The 23,419-nt window shown below is 40.9% G+C and overlaps 1 protein-coding gene across 50 annotated transcripts in view; it reads right to left on the bottom strand.

Annotated features, from left to right (window-relative positions):
* si:ch211-266g18.10 (muscle M-line assembly protein unc-89) overlaps window positions 1-23,419 on the bottom strand; it is a 104,645-nt gene that overhangs the window by 79,011 nt on the left and 2,215 nt on the right. For 46 of the 50 annotated variants that reach the window (XM_036964423.1, XM_036964412.1, XM_036964413.1 and 43 more), the window contains exons 7-11: window positions 23,227-23,346; window positions 22,316-22,366; window positions 22,100-22,126; window positions 12,800-13,063; window positions 4,517-5,191 (exon numbers count right to left, since the gene is read on the bottom strand). In XM_036964423.1, the coding sequence (XP_036820318.1) occupies window positions 4,517-5,191; window positions 12,800-13,063; window positions 22,100-22,126; window positions 22,316-22,366; window positions 23,227-23,346 (1,137 nt within the window). Of the gene's footprint in view, window positions 1-4,516; window positions 5,192-12,799; window positions 13,064-22,099; window positions 22,127-22,315; window positions 22,367-23,226; window positions 23,347-23,419 lie in introns of those variants that run through there. The other 4 variants (XM_036964459.1, XM_036964460.1, XM_036964458.1 and 1 more) reach the window with 3 other exon arrangements.

The following is a 23,419-nucleotide window of genomic DNA, read 5'->3' as shown; positions in this document are numbered from 1 at the left end:
GACCTTAGAAATCCTTTTTATGTCTCTATTTTGGTTTGGTCAGGGCGTGAGTTGGGGTGGGCATTCTATGTTTTGTGTTCTATGTCTTCTATTTCTTTGTGGTTGGCCGGGTATGGTTCTCAATCAGGGACAGCTGTCGATCATTGTCTCTCATTGGAAACCAAACTTAGGTACCCTTTTCCCCACCTGTGTTTGTGGGAGGTTGACTTTTTTGGAGCACTTTGCTTGTGAGCTTCACGGTTTGTTTTTGTTGTGCTTAATGTTTTGTTTGGCGTCATTTGGATTAATAAAGGAAATGTATGCTCACCACACTGCACCTTGCTCCGCTCCTTCCAACAGCCATGACAACAACAGTATGTTAAGTTATATTTTATGTTTTTTTGTTTGTACAAATGTTTGTTTTGTTTGTATTGTCATGACGGATAATATTTGTAACATGATCCTCCGTTATGTGTATTGTATAAAGTGGAAGATAAATAAAAACGTTGACCACACCCAAAACATATTTTCACATGACCCTTCCTTTGTACTGTAAAATAAGTTGCACGCCCTTCCCACTCATACAAATATTGTTTACGACCACAAATAACAACTGTAGCAACCTGGTGTTTATAAATGTGGATATCAACTATTCCCCTTCAGTATGCTTTTGTGGCACGACACAAAGGGCTACGGGACAGAAAGGTTGAGGGTTTGCCGACCACGGACGAGCTCCCTCTCCCTGCCTGTTTCATTACACTACAAATCAGAGCCGGCTGCACACAATGATCAGCTAGGTGGAAATCTGATTTTCAACATTTTGATGCCATATTTATAAATATATAAAAATTATGCAGTGAATAATCCACCAACAGGTTTCTGTGCCAATGCACCACACAACCAATTAACAAAGCACACCAACTTCGACACGTCAATATGGTTTTCATTTTCAACACCAGAATAAATGAACATTGAAAATCTCGACAAACAGAAAATACATCCCTCCTTACTTTATAGGCCTACCCAGTATTGAATGCTTGGCTTGACAATCTCCTAATGTCATTAAACTTTTTGGTGTGTTGTAACAGATGTCTCTTTCCTTTCATCAAATGGCCTATGCACAGTTTGGATTGATTGATTTTATTTGTCAGTCAAAAAAACACTAACATATTAAAGTATGTGGACAGCCCTTCAACTTAGTGGATATGCTGTATAAAGTGTATAAAATCGAGCACACAGCCATGCAATTTCCATAGACAAACATTGTTAGTAGAATGGCCGTACTGAAGAGCTCAATGACATTCAACGTGGCACCATCACAGGATGCCACCTTTCCAACAAATCAGTTCGGCAAATTTCTACCCTGCTAGAGCAACCTCGGTCAACTGTAAGTGCTGTTATTGTGAAGTGGAAACGTTTAGGAGCAACAATGACTCAGGCACGAAGTGGTAGGCCACACAAGCTCATAAAACGGGATCACCGAGGGCTGAAGCACATAGTGTGTACAAATTGTCTGTCCTCAGTTGCAACACTCACTACCTAACATCAGCACAAGAACAGTTCGTCAGGAACTTCATGAAATGGGTTTCCTTGGTCGAGCAGCCGCGTATAAGCCTAAGATCACCATACGCAATGCCAAGCGTCGTCTGGAGGGGTGTAAACCTCACCACCAGTGATGAATCACGCTTCACCATCTGGCAGTCCGACGGACGAGTTTGGCGGATGCCAGGAGAACGCTATGTGCCCGAATGCATACTGCCAACTCTAAAGTTTGGTGGAGGAATAATGATCTAGGGCTGTTTTTCATGGTTTGAGCTAGGCCCCTTAGTTCCAGTGAATGGGAATCTTAATGCTACAGCTTACAATGTCATTCTAGACTATCTGTGCTTCCAACATCGTGGCAATAGTTTGGGGAATGCCCTTTCCTGTTTCAGCATGACAACTTATTTTTTTCCTTCGATCAGTGTGGAAGAACAGAGCCCTGACCTAAACCCCACGAAACACCTTTGGGATGAATTGGAATGCCGACTGCAAGCCAGGCCTAATCGCCCAATATCAATGCCCAACCTCAGTAATGCTCGGGGCTGAATGGAAGCAATTCCCCACAGCAATGTTCCAACATCTAGTGGAAAGCCTTCCCAGAAGAGTGACGGCTGTTGTAGCATCAAAGCGGGGAACAACTCCATATTAATGTCCATGATTTTGAAATGAGATGTTCGACGAGCAGGTGTCCACTTATTTTTGGTCAGTGTACATATACACTGAGTGTACAAGCCATGCTATTTCCATGGCATAGACTGACCAGGTGAATCAAAGTGAAAGCTATGATCCCTTATTTATGTCACTTGTTAAATCCACTTCAAATCAGTGTAAATGAAGAGGAGGAGACAGGTTTAAAGATGGATTTTTAACCTTGAGACAATTGAGACATGGATTGTGTATGTGTGCCAATCAGAGGGTGATTGGGCAAGACCAAAGATTTACAGTAAGTACCTTTAACCTTTGTAGGTGCCAGGGCACACCAGTTTCAGTGTGTCAAGAAGTGCAACACTGCTGGGTTTTTCAAGCTCAACAGTTTCCCGTATGTATCAAGAATGGTCCACCACCCAAAGGACATCCAGCCAACTTAACACAACTGTGGAAAGCATTGGAGTCAACATGGGCCAGCATCCCTGTGGAACACATTCGACACCTTGTAGAGTCCGTGCCCCGACTAATTGTGACTGTTCTGAGGAAATATATTAGGATGTTTTGTGCACTTAGTGTACACACAGTACAAAGAGTTTTAAAAGTGATTGCACTATTAAGTCTGGTACTTATTTCCATTGTGGTACATATTTTTTTTATACATAAATAGTTACAAAAAAAATGCTAAATTTCCATTCAATTTGCGACAGATTTTCATGTGAATATTCTAAAATCTGCCCATTTTCCCATCAGTTGTATTTCCATCAAATTGAATTGTTGCGGATAAAAGTCTGCGCTTATGTAAATAATTAGTGCACATAAAAACAACTTTTAGGTTAAATTCCCATGTACCGAATAAAAAATACAAGTTAAATGCATTTCCATTGCATATGTGTGGTATGATTGTTAGTTAGCCTATTGCAGATCTGGGCAATTGATCCACCTACCGGGGTGGCAGGTAGCCTAATGGTTAGAGTGTTGGGCCATTAATCGAAAGGTTGCTAGGTTGAATCCCTGAGCTGACAAGGTAAAAATCAGTTGTTCTGCCCCTGAATAAGGCAGTTAATAACCCACTGTTCCTAGGCTGTCATTGTAAATAAGAATTTGTTCTTATTAACTGACTTGCCTAGTTAAAATTAAAAGAGCAAATGTAAACCAGGGGAAAATGCTTCAAGGCCTTCCACTCCTCTTACAGCGACACTGGTCTGCTGGGCATCTACTTTGTCACTGCCAAACACCACATCGACGACATGATGCACTGGTCACAGAATTCTCTCATATGCAGATAACATCTATGCCGGCTGGGTAGCATACAGGTTTTTAGCAAATGTTCGAAAAAGGCCCAATTCACAAAATATATTGTGTCAAATCCAGTAGATGGTAAAGTAGCCCACTTTAGAAAAGTACAAATTCCCCCCAGTGCCTAAACCCTTGCACACTCTTTACATTTTGCTGCCTTAAAATGTTCTCAAAAGTGAATAAATTCTATTTTTTTCTTATCGATCTACACAACCGACTTCACATTTTAAATGTTGAAGAGAAGTTAACACAACAATTGATCCTTTCATTCTTAAAATAAACTGTTTAGACAATTCAGAAGCGAGGTTGTTGATTCTGCTCTTCACAAGTCGTGTGTCAGTTCCCCAAAATAACACTAGTGCTTACACAGGGAAAATGATGGGGGAGGGACCCAGTCCAGATGGAAATGTCTACCCTCAGAATGCAGAACAGCACACACACCCACGCAGCCCTATTATCTTCATTTTTTACCATGACTTACACAAAGGGTTCCAGAAAGAGACTGTTTTCAACATACTGTTAATCGATAAATTGTATCTATTTGTCAATTTTATAATTTGTTTGCCTCAACAAAAAGAGATGGAATAACTGAGGCAGTACGGAAAGTAGATATTGGACTAAGCCTTGAGGGGGCTTAGTTCCATAGGCTCAAGGCTTAGTCCAATATCTTCTTTCCATACTGAAATGTATATAATAAGCTTCTGTTCTAAATAAAAAGGCTACAGACAAGGAATCAAAGCCACCAACCACTGGAGTCCCCTATGTCAGTCATCCCATTTATGTCAGTTGTCCCAAGTCCTGCAAGTCATTACAGAATATAAGTGCTAGATGTAGGTGTGCAATTTAGAGAATTGAAAATCCTGTAGTGTACAGGTGACTCCTCATGAAGGTATTATCTCAAATCGTTAGTCATATTGCATAGGCCCTAATGTATTACATTGCTGCTAAATAAGAATAAATACTTGTTTTATATAGCTAATAGAAAGATAAATAAGTTATGCTAACCATTCTACAGAAAGTTAAGTGAAAATACATTTGTTAGTATTAATACCTCTGGCACGTTGAATGTCTTTGTCTTGGTCATCTTTATCCTCGTGCTCCCCAACATCTTTAAGGTGGGCCTTCGATCCCAGTCTTTTAAACATCTTAAAGGGAATTGGAACATTTATCTTCCTTTTGACACCAGCTTTCTTGCTCTCACTGTTGTTGTTGTTTTCATCATCATCATCATCATCATCGTCATCATCAATGATTTCAGAGTAATCTCCATCAGTATCAGGAAGTTGGGCCATTTCTGCAATGTCAGCCACTACATCAAGAACATCAAGCTTTTCAGCTCCACTGACATCAATATATTCATATTCATCAATTGACTGTTTCAACTCCTCTCTTTCTTCCTCATCTTTTACATAATCTTCATGATCTTCATCACCGAGTTCAATACTGGCATTAGATCCCACTTCTCGAAACAACTGGTTTTGGATCGGCACATTTATTTTGGTGGTGTATGTCTTGGCTCCAACTGAACTGTCTTCACTGTCAATGTCTTCTCCATCTTCAACATCTTGATCTTTGACGTCATGGGTATCACCCTCTTCATCTACTTCTAAGTGATGAACCTTCTCTTTCTCCATCTTCTTTTCTTTCCCCTCCTCCTCGCGGCCATCAACATTGATTACCTCACCATCCATCGTTTGTTCATGGTCAAGTTCTTCAACATCTCCATCTACATGTGTGACGTAATGGTAACAAATTAAGGTGTTTTTCAAATCTTACATTATTTAGGGGCGAGTGGTGGAAGTTGAGCCAAATCTTACATTCAGCATCACTCAGTCAAGAGAAATATAGTATTCTTTCTAACAAAGATATCTACAGTGCCTTCGGAAAGAATTCAGACCCCTTGACATTTTCACATTTTGTTATGTTACAGCCTTATTCTAAAATGTATTAAATATTATTTTTTTTTACCTCAAACTACACACAATACCCCATAATGACAAAGCAAAAACAAGTTTGACATTTTTGCTAATTTATGAAAAATAAAAACTGAAATATCACATTTACATAAGTATTGAGACCATTTACTAAGTACTTTTTGAAGCACCATTGGCAGCGATTACAGCATCGATTCTTCTTGTGTATGACACTAAAAGCCTGGCACACCTGTATTTGGACAGTTTCTCCCATTCTTCTCTGCCGGTCCTCTCAAGCTCTGTCAGGTTGCTGCACCGCTATTTGCAGGTCTCTCCAGAGATGTTCGACCGGGTTCAAGTCCGGGCTTTGGCTGGGCCACACAAGGACATTCAGATACTTGGCCCATAGCCTCTCCTGCATTGTCTTGGCTGTGTGCTTAGGGTTGTTGTCCTGTTAGGTGAACCATCACTCCAGTGAAGGTGAACCTTCACTCCAGTCTGAGGTCCTGAGCGCTCTGGAGCAGGTTTTCATCAAGGATCTCTCTGTACTTTGCTCCATTCATCTTTGCCTGACTAGACTCCCAGTCCCTGCCACTGAAAAACCTCCCCACATTATGATGCTGCCACCACAATGCTTCACCGTAGGGATGGTGTCAGGTTTCCAACAGATGTGACGCTTGGCATTCAGGCCAAAGAGTTCAATCTTGGTTTAATCAGACCAGAGAATCTTGTTTCTCATGGTCTAAGAGTCTTTAGGTGCTTTTTGGCAAACTCCAAGTGGGCTGTCATGTGCCTTTTACTGAGGAGTGGCTCCATCTGGCCAATCTACCAGAAAGGCCTGATTGGTGGAGTGCTGCAGAGATGGTTGTCCTTCTGGAATGTTCTCCCATCTCCACAGGGGAACTCTAGAGCTCTTTCAGATTGACAATCAGGTTCCTGGTCACCTCCCTGACCAAGGCCCTTCTCCCCCGATTGCTCAGTTTTGCTGGGCAGCCTGCTCTAGGAAGAGTCTTGGTAGTTCCAAACTTCTTTAATTTAAAAAGGATTGAGGCCACTGTGTTCTTGGAGACCTTCAATGCTGCAGACATTTTATGGTACCCTTCCCCAGATGGACAATTCCTTCGACCTCATGGCTTGGTCTTTGCTCTGACATGCACTGTCAACTGTTGGACCTTATATATATGTGCCTTTCCAAATCAAGTTGTAGAAACGTCTCAATGATAATAGGCCGTTTTCTGTCGTTCTGCCCCTGAACAGGCAGTTCAGTTCAACCCACTAGGCCGTCATTGAAAATAAGAATTTGTTCTTAACTGACTTAAAAAGGTTAAAAAAAAAAATCATTTAAATGTGGAAAGATAATGATGAAATAATTCCACTCTGAAACCTTATAATTGTATGAAATTGATTAGAATCCTAAAATTATTAATCTGATGACGTGTGTAGTTTTAGTCAGAATTAGGGTAAAACAGTATAAACTGTGTAGTGGAAAAACACCGACTGTCTAAGACAAAATGCGATGCCAACCTGACTAGGCCTCAGAGATTTGGGAGAGGACAGGGAGTACTTCTCAAGGTCTCTCTTATCTTTGTCGGCTGGGTAGTGATACAGTATGTGTGTAGGATACCTACTGTTTGTGTGTGAAGGTATGTGCTAAGGAGCCAGTATAAAATTGATGGTTTTGTACAACGGGGGAGAGCGCTCTTGTGAATACATTTTTGGACTATTGTAGCTGGGCCTCCGGCTGTTTCATTCAACCATAATCTTACAAACTCTGGGTTGCAGACTGAGTAGTTTAATCGAAGTGGTTTATGAACATTGAGAAAATAATTATCTTAACCTCTTGAAACTAGGGGGCACCATTTTTATGTTTGGAAAAATAACGTTCCCAAAGTAAACGGCCTATTTCTCAGGACCAGATATAATATGCATATACAGTGGGGCAAAAAAGTATTTAGTCAGCCACCAATTGTGCAAGTTTTCCCACTTAAAAAGATGAGAGAGGCCTGTAATTTTCATCATAGGTACACTTCAACTATGACAGACAAAATGAGAGAAGAAAATCACATTGTAGGATTTTTTATGAATTAAAATGTTGGTGGAAAATAAATATTTGGTCAATAACAAAAGTTTCTCAATACTTTGTTATATACCCTTTGTTGGCAATGACAGAGGTCAAACGTTTTCTGTAAGTCTTCACAAGGTTTTCACACACTGTTGCTGGTATTTTGGCATAGAATTCACTGGCTTGTATGCGAAGCAGTAATTGTTTCAAGACGTCTCCTGCCATGTCACTAATGCGTCGTGAAACAGTGTTTTTTGATGAATCTATTGTCGTTATAGTTTTCTGGGCCTTTTCCCCCAGCATTGTCCCAACCATATCCGCAGCAGCAGGAATAATTAAGACCTCCACAATAGTATGGGGCTTGCCTGTCCTATCCACTCGGTAGCACACCATATAAGACGCTTCTAGCCCCTTCTTATTAATGGTATCTGTTGCTTTTGTACATGTCTTAGAAAAGGCACTACTCCCAATATAAGTGAACTCCAAATCAATGTAGTTCTCATAATATTTGTGCCTCTTCGATGGTCCAACGTCCCTGTCTGTTCGGTGCTTTCCCGGGTAAGGGGGCAGTTGCTCTTTGGCTGCATCGGATTCACAACTGTCAGTGTCCATGCTAGCTGGGCTAGCAACAAATGTAGAATTACTGATGCTAGCATTGGATGTGCTCATGGAAGCAGAACAAGTTGTGTAGTCGACAGGTGCAGGTGTAGTACTGCTGGTAGTAGCAGTACTACCAGTAGAGCTGGAATGTGTCTCTATGGACGCAGGCCTTACTTTTTTTTACCATTTATCAATTTTCGAGCAAACGGAATGAGCAGCAGCTACGTTTTGCTACATACAGACCGTTAGTAAAATTATCGTGAGAGAGTAGCGGTTAATGTGGTTGGATGTTAATTATTTGACTAGGTGACCTGTATTTGACATTGTGTTATTATTTCGCTGAATACTAAATCGTTTAATATTAATTTTGGCAGTGAAACTAGGCTATTCAGCTGATATAGTTTTAGAAATAGTCCAGAAATAGTCCACCACCCAAAGGATATCCAGCCAACTTGACACAACTGTGGGAAACTTTGGAGTAAACATGGGACAGCATCCCTGTGGAACGCTTTCGACACCTTGTATAGTCCATGTCCTAATGAATTGAGGCAGTTCTGAGGGCAAAAATGGGGGCGAGGGCGTGTTCCTAATGTTTGGTATACTCAGTGTATTTCAGGATATTGTGTGTCCCTCGAAATTAGCAGTTTTGAAAACATAGCCCATCCAAAAAAAGTGTCTTCTTGGCACAACTTACTCCGGCTATGGGACAGGGTTATTTGAGCCGCCTACAAATTTCTGGACTGAATAAAATATTACCACTACATTTTTAAATTAGGTCTATCTTTATTTCCCGAACAGAATTCAACACAATCACTTTTTTGATATATACATTACAGGTCAAAAGTTTCAGAACACCTACTCATTCACAGGTTTTTAAATTTTTTTAAATATATTTTCTACATGATAGAATAATAGTGAAGACATCAAAACTATGAAATAACACATATGGAATAAGGAAAAAAAGTGTTGAGATTCTTCAAATAGCCACCCTTTGCCTTGATGACAGCTTTGCACACTCTTGGCATTCTCTCAACCAGCTTCATGAGTTAGTCACCTGGAATGCATTTCAATTAACATGTGTGCCTTCTTAAAAGTTAATTTGTGGAATGTCTTCCTTCTTAATGCATTGAGCCAATCAGTTGTGTTGTGACAAGGTGGGGGTGGGGGGGTATACAGAAGGTAGCCCTATTTATTATTCAACAACCGCTGAATAGCATAGTGCTACATTCAATAAATATTAATACAAATATTTATATTCATGAAATCACAAGTGCAATATAGGAAAACACAGCTTAGCCTTTTGTTAATCCACCTGTCGTGTCAGATTTTGAAATTATGCTTTACAGCGAAAGCAATCCAAGCGTTTGTGTAAGTTTATCGATATCACAACAAAACATTAAGTACACTTAGCATCAGGTAGCTTGGTCACGAAAATCAAAAAAGCAATCATATTAATCGTTTACCTTTGATGATCTTCGGATGTTTTCACTCACGAGACTCCCAGTTACACAACAAATGTTCCTTTTGTTCCATAAAGATTATTTTTATATCCAAAATACCTCACTTTGTTTGTCACGTTATGTTCAGAAATCTACAGGAAAGAGCGGTCACAACAACACAGACGAAAATTCCAAATAGTTTCCATAATGTCCACAGAAACATGTCAAAAGTTTTTTATAATCAATCCTCAGGTTGTTTTTAAAATATATAAATCGATAATATATCAACCGCAAATGTCTTTCACAGTAGGAGAGGGAAAAGCAAAACCTATCCAAACTGTTGCGCGAGCAAAACTCATGTGACCACTTGACGCGATGTTATCGTTCTGGCTCATTTTTCAAAATAAAAGCCTGAAACTATGTCTGAAGACTGTTGACACCTCGAGGAAGCGAATGGAAAGGGAATCTGGTTCATATCCCTTTAAATCCAGCAAAGGGAGGCTATGGAACATGGAGTTTTCAAAATAGAAGCCACTTCCTGTTTTGATTTTCGTCAGGGTTTTACCTGCAATATCAGTTCTGTTAAACTCACAGACAATATTTTGACAGTTTTGGAAACTTTAGAGTGTTTTCTATCCAATACTAATAATACTATGCATATATTAGCTACTGAGACTGAGGAACTGGCCATCTACAATGGGCACCTTTTCATCCAAGCTACTCAATACTGCCCCTGCAGCCATATTAAGACAATAACTTTGTGCAGTCAAAAAAATCATCAAGTGCTATGACGAAACTGGCTCTCATGAGGACCGCCACAGGAATGGAAGACCCAGAGTCACCTCTGCTGCAGAGGATACGTTTATTAGAGTTACCAGCCTCAGAAATTGCAGCCCAAATAAATGCTTCACAGAGTTCAAGTTACAGACATATCTCAACATCAACTGTTCAGAGGAGACCGTGTGAATCATGCCTTTATGGTCGGATTATTGCAAAGAAACCACTACTAAAGGAAACCAATAAGAAAAAGAGACTTGCTTGGACCAATAAACACAAGCAATGGACATTAGACCGGTGGTAATTTCGTCCTTTGGTCTGGAGTCCAAATTGGAGAATTTTGGTTCCAACCGCCGTATCTTTGTGAGGCACGGTGTGGCTGAACGGATGATCTCGGGCATGTGTATTTCCCACCGTAAAGCATGGAGGAGGAAGTGTTATGGTGTGCTTTGCTGGTGACACCGTCTGTGATTTATTTATAATTCAATGCACACTAAACCAGAATGGGTACCACAGCAGTCTGCAACGATAAGCCATCCCATCTGGTTTGCGCATAGTGGGACTGTCATTTCTTTTTCAACAGGACAATGACCCAACACACCTCCAGGCTGTGCAAGGGCTATTTTACCAAGAAGGAGAGTGATGGAGTCCTGCATCAGATAACCTGGCTTCCACAATCACCCGACCTCAACCAAATTGAGTTGCTTTTTTGGTTACTACATGATTCCATATGCGTTATTTCATAGTTTTGATGTCTTCACTACTACTCTACAATGTAGAAAATAGTAAAAATAAAGAATAACCCTTGAATGAGCAGGTGTTCTAAAACTTTTGACCCGTTGTGTGTGTGTGTGTGTTTATATATATATATATATATATATATATATAATTTTAAGCATATTTTAACACAAGCTTAACACCTAACAAACACTGTACTTTTTTGATAACACCTTCAACATTGGCCAGGCCCTGGTGTTACCTTATATTCCAGCAATGATACTTCATTTTTCTCAACTTGCCATTGGCTCAACTTACCCATAGGCAAACATTTTGAATATATTAGCCCACACAGGTACAAGGATGCACATTCATGCTAAATTTAAGACCTCATATTGAAGTGTATAGAGACTCTGATGTGTAGAACAATCTTAAAGTTCTCTACTTTGGTTTAGATACAAGCATCATGACTAACACAATACATTGATTTGCCTTGGTGAAAATCAATGTTTTGGACCTAGACTCCCTAAATATTTGGACAAATTATATATTGTGTGTATGGTTTCCTAGAAACAAGGGGTAACTCAACTTAACATTACACTCAAGTTACCCCACTCTTCCCTACTTTGATATGTTTTATGATCATAAATTAAAATCAGATTTTGTACATTGGACATAATAATATTATATTATAAATATTTCCAAATGTTGGTCTTTATCCATATCCTTAGGAAGTACCTCTCCAGCTCTTAGATGGGCCTTAGATCCCACTTTTCTAACCGTCTGTTTTTGGATCCGCACATTTATTTTGGTGGTGTATGTCTTGGCCCCCGCTGAACTGTCCTCATCGTCAATGTCTTCTCCATTTCCAACCTCTTGATCTTTGACATCAAGGTCATCTGTATCATGATTGTCCTTATCAGCTTCATATTCTTCTTGATCATCGTCACTAACAACTTGATCTTTAATTTCAAGGTCACTGTGATCATTTTTATTCCCATCATCAATGTCTTCCTCTGCCTCCTCCTCTCCATCATCTTCATGATGTTCATCACCAACTTCAACACTGGCTCTAGATCCCACTTTTCTGACCATCTGTTTTTGCATCAGCACATTTATTTTGGTGGTGTATGTCTTGGTCCCCTCTGATCTGTCCTCATCGTCAATGTCTTCTCCATCTTCAACCTCTTGATCTTTGACATCAAGGTAATTTGTGTCATGATTGTCCTCATCAGCTTCAGCTTCTTCATGATCATCATCATCAACAACTTGATCGTTAGTGTCAATGTCACTGTGATCATCATGTTTATACTCATCATCAATGTCTTCCTCTGCCTCCTCCTCTCCATCATATTCATGATGTTCATCACCAACTTCAATATTGGCCCTAGATTCCACTTTTCTAAGCATCGTTTTTTGAATCTGCACATTTATTTTGGTGGTGTATGTCATGAATCCCTTTGAACTGTTTTCATTGTAAATGCCTTCATCTTCAACACCATTATCTTTGACGTCAACCTCATTGGTATCACCCTCCTCCTCCTCATCTAACTCTAAGTGATGATCCTTCTCCTCTTTCACCTCTTCTTTCTCCCCCTCCTTGCTAACATCCATGATTTCTTCATCGTCCATTGTTTGTTCATGGTCAAGCTCTTCAACATCACAATCTACATCAGTGATGTAATGGCAACAAATTAACATATTTCCCCCTGTCTTTAATTAACTTTAATAGCTATTTACTTTGATATGACGACTACCCTATCAAATCAAATGTGAAAATCACATTTTGGACATCGTAGTTAATGATATGAAATATTTCCAAATACCTTGTTGGTCTTCATCCATATCCATAACCTCTCCAGCTCTTAGGTGGGCCTTAGATCCCATGACTCTAAGCATCTGTTTTTGGATCCACAACTTTTTTGGGGTGGTGTATTTCTTCACCCCCTCTGAACTGTCATCAGTACTGTCCTTGTCTCCTTGCTCTTCTTCAGCCTCTTTGACAGCATCATCCTTCTCCGCCACAACTGGAGTGACGCGTATTTCAGGTGCAGGGTCGCCGTCCTTTGTAGTGCCTATCAATTCTGCAACTGTGTCACCAAGCCACTGTCTTTATTATTGACTTTACCATCTCCACATCTCATTAGCATTTGTCAGAGGTGAGTTGGTGCAGATGCAAACACGCAAACATTAAGACATTGACAGAGTTATGGAAATTAAATGGCAACACATTCCAACATTCGTCATATTCATACAAGATACACCACATGCTGAACTCTGATTGGCTGATTTCCTGTTTTATCTAGCCTGCAATTATATTCAATTGACACATTTTTATCTAAATGGTTGTGTTGACTGTCTATCATTTGTTGCATAGATGAAAACTGTTCCAGACATAAAATCTTTAAGCAGTCATCCATTAAATAATCCCTATTGAAATATGATGCCAACTGTTTAACTTTTTCCTTGATGGACTGTAGACAACATCTATTTACTTTAACCAGTAGTGAACATTTGAATTGCAACATTTAGTCCGTGGTCAGTCAAACAGATAATGCAGAAACAATGCAAGAGGGGTACAAGACAACATGGAAGAAGAGAATGCATCTCCTAAACCAATATATTTCGATTTCAGAGGCACCTCATGCTTTACATGAAACATAATTATTGTCCCATTAGTAGTCTACATGCATTAACTAAAATTATTCATACCCGTGACTTATTCCACATTTTGTTGTGTTACAGCCTGATTTCAAAATAAAAATCTCACCCATCTACACACAATACCCCGTGCCAAATATATTTTTTAATGTTAGCACATTTCTCGATAATAAAACACAGAAATAGCTAATTTACATAAGTAGCCACACCCCTGAGTCAATACATTGCAGAAGCACATTTGGCAGCAATTACAGCTTTGAGTCATCTTGGGTATGTCTGTATCAGCTTTACACATCTGGAATTGGAGAATTTCTTAAGCTCTATTAAGTTAGATGGGGAGTGGTGGTGAACAATATTCTTCAAGTCTTTCCACTGATTTTCAGTGGGATTCCAAGTCTGTGTTTTGGCTGGGCCACTCAAACTTTCACATGCTTGTTCTGAAGCCATTCCATCATTGCTTTGGCTGTATGCTTGGGGTAATTGTTCTCAAGACATAGCACTTTGCGCTCAAGCCAAAGAGTTCAATTTTTGTCTCAGCAGACCACAGAATCTTTTGCCTTATGCTCTCTCAAGTATCTTTTCACAAACTCCAGCCGTGCTGTCATGTGCCTTTTTCTCAGAAGTGGCAACATTTTGTCAGTGGTCAGGCGGAAGTCTACCCACTCTCCTGTAAAGCCCAGATTGGTGAAGTGCTGTAGAGACCGTTGTCCTTCTGGCAAGTTCTCCCATCTCAGTCTAGGAACTCTCTAGTTCTGTCAGCGTAGTCATTGGGTTCTTGGTCACCTCCCTGACCAAGGTCCTTCTTGCCTGGTTTCTCAGTTTGGTCGGACGGCCAGCTCTAGGCAGAGCCTGGGTAGTTCCATATTTTTTCAATTTCCCAATGATGGAGACTACTGTGCTTTTGGAAACGTTCAACAGTAGAAATGTTTTATACCCTTCCCCAGATATAATTATATCTCAGAGATCATCGGAAAGTTCCTTGGGCTTGATGGTATAGTTTCTGCTCTGTCAACTGTGGGAAATGATAGACAGGTGTGTTTCTTTCTAAGGTTGCAAGATCGAATCCCCGAGATGACAAGGTAAAAATGTCGTTCTGCCCCTGAACAAATCAAATGTATTTATATAGCCCTTCTTACATCAGCTGATATCTCAAAGTGCTGTACAGAAACCCAGCCTAAAACCCCAAACAGCAAGCAATGCAGGTGTAGAAGCACGATGGCTAGGAAAAACTCCCTAGAAAGGCCAAAACCTAGGAAGAAACCTAGAGTGGAACCAGGTTATGAGGTGTGGCCAGTCCTCTTCTGGCTGTGCCGGATGGATATTATAACAGAACATGGCCAAGATGTTCAAATGTTCATAAATGACCAGAATGGTCAAATAATAATAATCACAGTAGTGGTCGAGAGTGCAGCAAGTCAGCACCTCAGGAGTAAATGTCAGTTGGCTTTTCATAGCCGATCATTAAGAGTATCTCTACCACTCCTGCTGTCTCTAGAGAGTTGAAAACAGCAGGTCTGGGACAGGTAGCACATCCGGTGAACAGGTCAGGGTTCCATAGCCGCAAGTTGTAGTGACATCTAAAAAATGATCAAAAGAAAATGGACGCACCTCAGCTCAATTTGGAGTGTCAGAGCAAAGGGGTGTGAATAATGTCAATTAGTTATTTCTGTATTTAATTTTCAATACATTTGCTACGAATCGTACTACACCGGCTCTGACATTGGACGGATGTGGCAGGGCTTGCAAACCATTACAGGCTACAAAAGGAAGCACAGCAGAGAGCTGCCCAGACCCACTCCAATTTGCTTTCTGCCCAAATAGGTCCACAGACGATGCAATCTCAACCACACTGCACACTGCCCTAACCCATCTGGACAAGAGGAATACCTATGTGAGAATGCTGTTCATCGACTACAGCTCGGCATTTAACACCATAGTGCCCTCCAAGCTCGTCATCAAGCTCGAGACCCTGGGTCTCGACCCCGCCCTGTGCAACTGGGTACTGGACTTCCTGACGGGCCGCCCCCAGGTGGTGAGGGTAGGCAACAAGATTTCCACCCCGCTGATCCTCAACACTGGGGCCCCACAAGGGTGCGTTCTGAGCCCTCTCCTGTACTCCCTGTTCACCCACGACTGCGTGGCCACGCACGCCTCCAACTCAATCATCAAGTTTGCGGACGACACAACAGTGGTAGGCTTGATTACCAACAACGACGAGACGGCCTACAGGGAGGAGGTGAGGGCCCTCGGAGTGTGGTGTCAGGAAAATAACCTCACACTCAATGTCAACAAAACTAAGGAGATGATTGTGGACTTCAGGAAACAGCAGAGGGAACACCCCCCTATCCACATCGATGGAACAGTAGTGGAGAGGGTAGTAAGTTTTAAGTTCCTCGGCGTACACATCACAGACAAACTGAATTGGTCCACCCACACAGACAGCATCGTGAAGAAGGCGCAGCAGCGCCTCTTCAACCTCAGGAGGCTGAAGAAATTTGGCTTGTCACCAAAAGCACTCACAAACTTCTACAGATGCACAATCGAGAGCATCCTGTTGGGCTGTATCACCGCCTGGTACGGCAACTGCTCCGCCCACAACCGTAAGGCTCTTCAGAGGGTAGTGAGGTCTGCACAACGCATCACCGGAGGCAAACTACCTGCCCTCCAGGACACCTACACCACTCGATGTCACAGGAAGGCCATAAAGATCATCAAGGACAACAACCACCCGAGCCACTGCCTGTTCACCCCGCTATCATCCAGAAGGCGAGGTCAGTACAGGTGCATCAAAGCTGGGACCGAGAGACTGAAAAACAGCTTCTATCTCAAGGCCATCAGACTGTTAAACAGCCACCACTAACATTGAGTGGCTGCTGCAACACACTGACTCAACTCCAGCCACTTTAATAATGGGAATTGATGGGAAATGATGTAAAATATATCACTAGCCACTTTAAACAATGCTACCTAATATAATGTTTACATACCCTACATTATTCATCTCATCTCATATTCATCTCATACCGACCCATAGCACTCATGTCTGTAGCCATGAAGTGCTTTAAAAGGCAGGTCATGGCTCACATCAATCCCATTATCCCAGATCCACTAAAATGTGCATACCGCCCCAACAGATCCCCACATGATTCAATCTCTATGGCACTCCACACTGCCCTTTCCCACCTGGACAAAAGGAACACCTATTTGAGAATGCTATTCATTGCCTACAGTTCAGCATTCAACACCATAGTGCCCTTAAAGCTCATCAATAAGCAAAGGACCCTGGGACTAAACCCCTCCCTCTGCAACTGGATCCTGGACTTCCTGGTAGGCCGCCCCCAGGTGGTAAGGGTAGGTAACAACATCCACTACACTAATCCTCAACACAGGGGCCCCTCAGTGGTGCGTGCTCAGTCCCCTCCTGTACTTCATGTTCACTCATGACTGCACGGCCAGGCACGAATCCAACACCATCATTAAGTTTGCCGATGACACAACAATGGTAGTAGGCCTGATCACTGACAATGATGAGACAGCCTATATGGAGGAGGTCAGAGACCTGGCCGTGTGGTGCCAGGACAACAACCTCTTCCTCAACGTGATCAAGACAAAGGAGACGATTGTGGACTACAGGAAAAAGAGGACCGAGCACGCCCCCATTCTCATCGACTGGGCTGCAGTTGCTGAGGTTGAGAGCGTCAAGTTCCTTGGTGTCCACATCACCAACAAAGTAACATGGTCCAAGCACACCAAGACAGTCGTGAATTGGGCACGACAAAACCTATTCCCCCTCAGGAGACTGAAAAGATTTGGCATGGGTCCGCAGATGCTCAAAAGGTTCTACAGCTGCACCATCGAGAGCATGGTTTCATCACTGCCTGGTATGGCAACTGCTCGGCCTCCGACCACAAGGTACTACAGAGGGTAGTGCGAATGGGCCAGTACATCAATGGGGCCAACCTTCCTGCCATCCAGGACCTCTATACCAGGCAGTGTCAGAGGAAGGCCCTAGAAATTGTCAAAGACATCCAGCCACCCTAGTCATAGACTATTCTCTCTGCTACCGCAAGGCAACCAGTACTGGAGTGCCAAGTCTAGGTCCAAGAGGCTTCTAACCCGCTTCTACCCCCAAGCCATAATGCTCCTTAACTTCTAATCAAATGGCTACCCAGACTATTTGCATTGCCCCCCTCTTTTGTTATTATCTATGCATAGTCACTTTAATAACTCTACCTACATGTACATACCACCTCAACTAACTGGTGCCCCCGCACATTAACTCTGTACCGGTAACCCCCTGTATATGGTCTCGCTATTGTTATTTTACTGCTGCTCTTTAATTACTTGTCACTTTTATTTCTTATTCTTATCCGTATTTCTTTCAAACTGTATTGTTGTTTAGGGGCTCGTAAGTAAGCATTTCACTGTAAGGTCTACACCTGTTGTATTCGGTGCATGTAACTAATACAATTTGATTTGATATGATTTTTTTAAATGACTAAAAACATGTTTTCACTTTGTCATTATGGGGTATTGTGTGTACTGTAGATGCAACTGTTTGGGATCTGACCATAAGGCGCTACAGAGGGTAGTGCGTATGGCCCAGCAGATCACTGGGACCAAGCTTTCTGCCAACCAGGACCTATAAACTAGGTTGTGCCAGAGGGCCAAAAAATTGTCAAAGACTCCAGTCACCCAAGTCAGACTGTGCTCTCTGCTACCGCACAGCAAGCGGTATCAGTGCGCCAAGTCTAGGACCAAAAGGATTCTTAACAGCTTCTACTACCAAGCCATAAGACTGCTGAACAATTAATCAAATGGCCACCATGTTTTACATTGACATTTACATTACATTTACATTGACTGGTACCCCCAGTATATAGCCTCGTTATTGTTATAGATTGTTCTTGTGTTACTTTTTTAAAAACGTTTGTTTATTTAGTAAATATTTTCTTAACTCTGTTTCTTGAGCTGCGTTGTTGGTTAAGGGCTTGTAAGTAAGCATTTCACAGTAAGGTCCTGTTGTATTCGACACATGTGACAAATACAATTTGATTTGGGTGAGAAGAAAACACATTTTGAATTCAGGGTGTAACAAAACAAAATGGGGAGTAAGTCAAGGGGTATGCATATACATTCTGAAGGCACTATGCAAAATTAGATTATGAAATAGTGAAAAAAAAGGTTCACGCCACAGAGCATTATTACAACTCAGTAACCACATTTCCATCCAAGTCATACTGTCTAAAAAAAATGATCACGACAGCTATGATGGAAACAGGAAATTTTTAGGTGTCTATAAAATGAAATATGTGAGAAATGGCGATGGAAACTATGGTGGCAAAATTGCAAATTATGTTATAATATTTGTATTGCATCAAATGGTTGTTTTATTCGACATAATAGAGTATTCTTATAGCTATTGTGTGGATGGGCCTCTGGGAGATAACACTGACAGAGGAGATTTACAATGTCTTTGGGTGATAAAACCTAAAGAGCATACCAGAGCACGAGCTAATGTTTCTGTTCCATATGGTACCAGAGATAGATGGTTCCAGTTTGGTCTATACAATGAAAACTTTCATACAAATCTTAACCTTGTGACCCATTCTATACAGTGCCTTGCGAAAGTATTCGGCCCCCTTGAACTTTGCGACCTTTTGCCACATTTCAGGCTTCAAACATAAAGATATAAAACTGTATTTTTTTGTGAAGAATCAACAACAAGTGGGACACAATCATGAAGTGGAACGACATTTATTGGATATTTCAAACTTTTTTAACAAATCAAAACCTGAAAAATTGGGCGTGCAAAATTATTCAGCCCCCTTAAGTTAATACTTTGTAGCGCCACCTTTTGCTGCGATTACAGCTGTAAGTCGCTTGGGATATGTCTCTATCAGTTTTGCACATCGAGAGACTGACATTTTTTCCCATTCCTCCTTGCAAAACAGCTTGAGCTCAGTGAGGTTGGATGGAGAGCATTTGTGAACAGCAGTTTTCAGTTCTTTCCACAGATTCTCAATTGGATTCAGGTCTGGACTTTGACTTGGCCATTCTAACACCTGGATATGTTTATTTTTGAACCATTCCATTGTAGATTTTGCTTTATGTTTTGGATCATTGTCTTGTTGGAAGACAAATCTCCGTCCCAGTCTCAGGTCTTTTGCAGACTCCATCAGGTTTTCTTCCAGAATGGTCCTGTATTTGGCTCCATCCATCTTCCCATCAATTTTAACCATCTTCCCTGTCCCTGCTGAAGAAAAGCAGGCCCAAACCATGATGCTGCCACCACCATGTTTGACAGTGGGGATGGTGTGTTCAGCTGTGTTGCTTTTACGCCAAACATAACATTTTGCATTGTTGCCAAAAAGTTCAATTTTGGTTTCATCTGACCAGAGCACCTTCTTCCACATGTTTGGTGTGTCTCCCAGGTGGCTTGTGGCAAACTTTAAATTACACTTTTTATGGATATCTTTAAGAAATGGCTTTCTTCTTGCAACTCTTCCATAAAGTCCAGATTTGTGCAATATACAACTGATTGTTGTCCTATGGACAGAGTCTCCCACCTCAGCAGTAGATCTCTGCAATTCATCCAGAGTGATCATGGGCCTCTTGGCTGCATCTCTGATCAGTCTACTCCTTGTATGAGCTGAAAGTTTAGAGGGACGGCCAGGTCTTGGTAGATTTGCAGTGGTCTGATACTCCTTCCATTTCAATATTATCGCTTGCACAGTGATCCTTGGGATGTTTAAAGCTTGGGAAATCTTTTTGTATCCAAATCCGGCTTTAAACTTCTTCAGAACAGTATCTCGGACCTGCCTGGTGTGTTCCTTGTTCTTCATGATGCTCTCTGCGCTTTTAACGGACCTCTGAGACTATCACAGTGCAGGTGCATTTATACGGAGACTTGATTACACACAGGTGGATTGTATTTATCATCATTAGTCATTTAGGTCAACATTGGATCATTCAGAGATCCTCACTGAACTTCTGGAGAGAGTTTGCTGCACTGAAAGTAAAGGGGCTGAATAATTTTGCACGCCCAATTCTTCAGTTTTTGATTTGTTAAAAAAGTTTGAAATATCCAATAAATGTCGTTCCACTTCATGATTGTGTCCCACTTGTTAATGATTCTTCTCAAAAAAATACAGTTTTATATCTTTATGTTTGAAGCCTGAAATGTGGCAAAAGGTCGCAAAGTTCAAGGGGGCCGAATACTTTCGCAAGGCACTGTATATCTGTTGTTCGTCATGTAGCTGGAAAGGGGTGTATCTTTACTATAAAAGATCTCAGTAGCATTTGTGTCGCCGCACTGAATGAATCATCAGAGACGGTGGTGATTCGTTGACAAGCCATTTCTATTAAAAAGCTCTCACTATTAAAGATTTCGTTTAAGTATAACTGACTTGTGCGATAACTTTGTCTCTCCTCATTTGATAGTAAAGACATGAACCACCACAAAATGCCTTTATGCACAAATATGGATATTATTGATGTATTGATACAATATTGATATTGATATAATAACCATCGTATCAGAGTAACGGTGTGTTGTCCTCCTCCCATTACGACTCGGGAAACCATACAGTTTATTAGGCTACACATGAAACTAGTTATGATGAACTTCACAGGGTGGTGAATGTGCACTGTGATGTTGATGCGCCCTTCCAATAAATATCGAGGGTCTTATTCTGGTGACATGATGATCGATGCTTGACTGCTGTTTGACAAATACTAATATTCTCGCTCTTATCCATGGTAATCTCATCATGCAGACTATACCTGCACAGCCTGCTGTTGGCTAGAGTGCATGTGTCAAGACAAGAGTAGGAACATTTGCTATTCAACGCAAACATGTTTTGTGAAGAAACTATCGGTATAGTTGAAAACGCAATGGAAACATGTTGAACTTTAGATTTTACATTTTAATTGTGTGCACTACATCACGCACTGATTTTTTTCTTATGCGGATTCTCGTGTATTGACATGAAAATCTGTCACCAATTAGGTGAAAACCAAGCTAGTGTCAGAATGTTACAAATACAAATCCATTTTGCAAGGCAACAATGTTTAGTACAGGCAGCCACACCTTTGCACACTGAATGAGATTGGTTGATTTTAACACGGGAGACCGAGATTTTCAAATTGTCTCAACTATTGCCATGGATGATACAAAACAAAAATATTATGTAGATCATTTTGTAATGAGGAAAATCTTGTAACTGATCATATTCAAAAATATTATGTGACAACCTTAGTCGCCCCTTATAATACACCTTGATTTACACAACTGAACAAACAAAACAAAAACATTTCAAGTCATCAAACATCACACCACATGAAAGCAGAATTCCACAGCCGGATCAAATGAGTTGACAATTGATGAAACTCTACATTTGTTACTGTATTAACATCATCCTTTGGTAGTGGTGACAATAGGTGTACGAACGATTGTTACGTACCTTTTTCCAGGGGTGGCAAAAACTGTCCTAGGATTGGAAGTAGGAAAAACATTGATTTGATTGAAAATCTATTGATGAAATTAAAGGGAAGAGATTTCATCAAACAACCTAATAGTACATCTACAGTATCGTGAGCGTTTGCTTAAAAATCAACCTTAACAAATTCTAAGAGAGTTTGGTAATTATTAACTAACTGAGAAATGAACAAAAACCAACCTTTCTTCCTTATCACATGCATCACAGATGCTGGTATAGTACTAGGTTCATCTACACCCAAAAGAAAACAGACATGTAGGAGTCAATATCTTGAAACATACGTGTTATTCCTAATTTCATATGTGAAAATCATGTGCTTATGTAAAGAGATTTGCATACATTTGAGTTACTTGAGCAGATAACAAGTAAAGGCCCAGTGTAGTGTACAAAACATTAGGAACACCTTTTGCCCTCAGAACAGCCTAAATTCGCCAGTGCATGTACATGGTGTCGAAAGCATTCCACAGAGATGCTGGCCCATGTTGACACCAATGCTTCCCACAGTTGTGCCAATTTGGCTGGATGTCCTTTGGGTGGTGGACCATTCTTGACACACACAGGAAACTGTTGAGTGTGAAAACCCAGCAGCGTTGCAGTTCTTGACACACTCAAACCAGTGCTCCTGGCACATACTACCATATCCCGTTCAAAGGCACTTCAATATTTTGTCTTGCCCATTCACCCTCTGAATGGCACACATACACAATCCATGTCTTAAGGATTAAAAATCCTTCTTGAAATTGTTTCCTCCCCTTCATCAACACTGATTGGAGTGGATTTAACAGGTGACATCAGTAAGGAATCATAGCTTCATATGAATTCACCTGATCAGTCTATGTCATGGAAAGAGTTCCTAATGTTTTGTACACTCGGTGTATAGCCAGAACAGTATCATGAATGAGATGGTACGTTATTGATGTCAGGTCCAAAATGATTAGCACCCTTGATAAATAATACAAATACTGAGCAATCTTTATCAATGGTGCCAATAATGTTGGACCTGACTGTATGTCACATGTCACATTATCTATGTCCTATTATTGTTCCTATGTCATAGAATGCATATGATGGTCACACCAAACCAGGTATACCTTTATCATCCATAAGCATGTTGGACAGATAATCCATGAACATGTTTTTCCCATCTGCAATCTCAAGCACTGCATCTGTGACCACTTTCATAGGGTCAAAGTTCATCTCAGGAATGACCCCTAAAGATACAAAAAGACCATTAGCTGGTGGTGTTCCATTAGGATATGAAAAGAAGAATTGGATTGAAAGAAC

Source organism: Oncorhynchus mykiss, chromosome 26, assembly GCF_013265735.2.
Source record: "Oncorhynchus mykiss isolate Arlee chromosome 26, USDA_OmykA_1.1, whole genome shotgun sequence".
NCBI lineage: Eukaryota > Metazoa > Chordata > Actinopteri > Salmoniformes > Salmonidae > Oncorhynchus > Oncorhynchus mykiss.
This window is presented reverse-complemented; position numbering and strand designations above follow the sequence as displayed.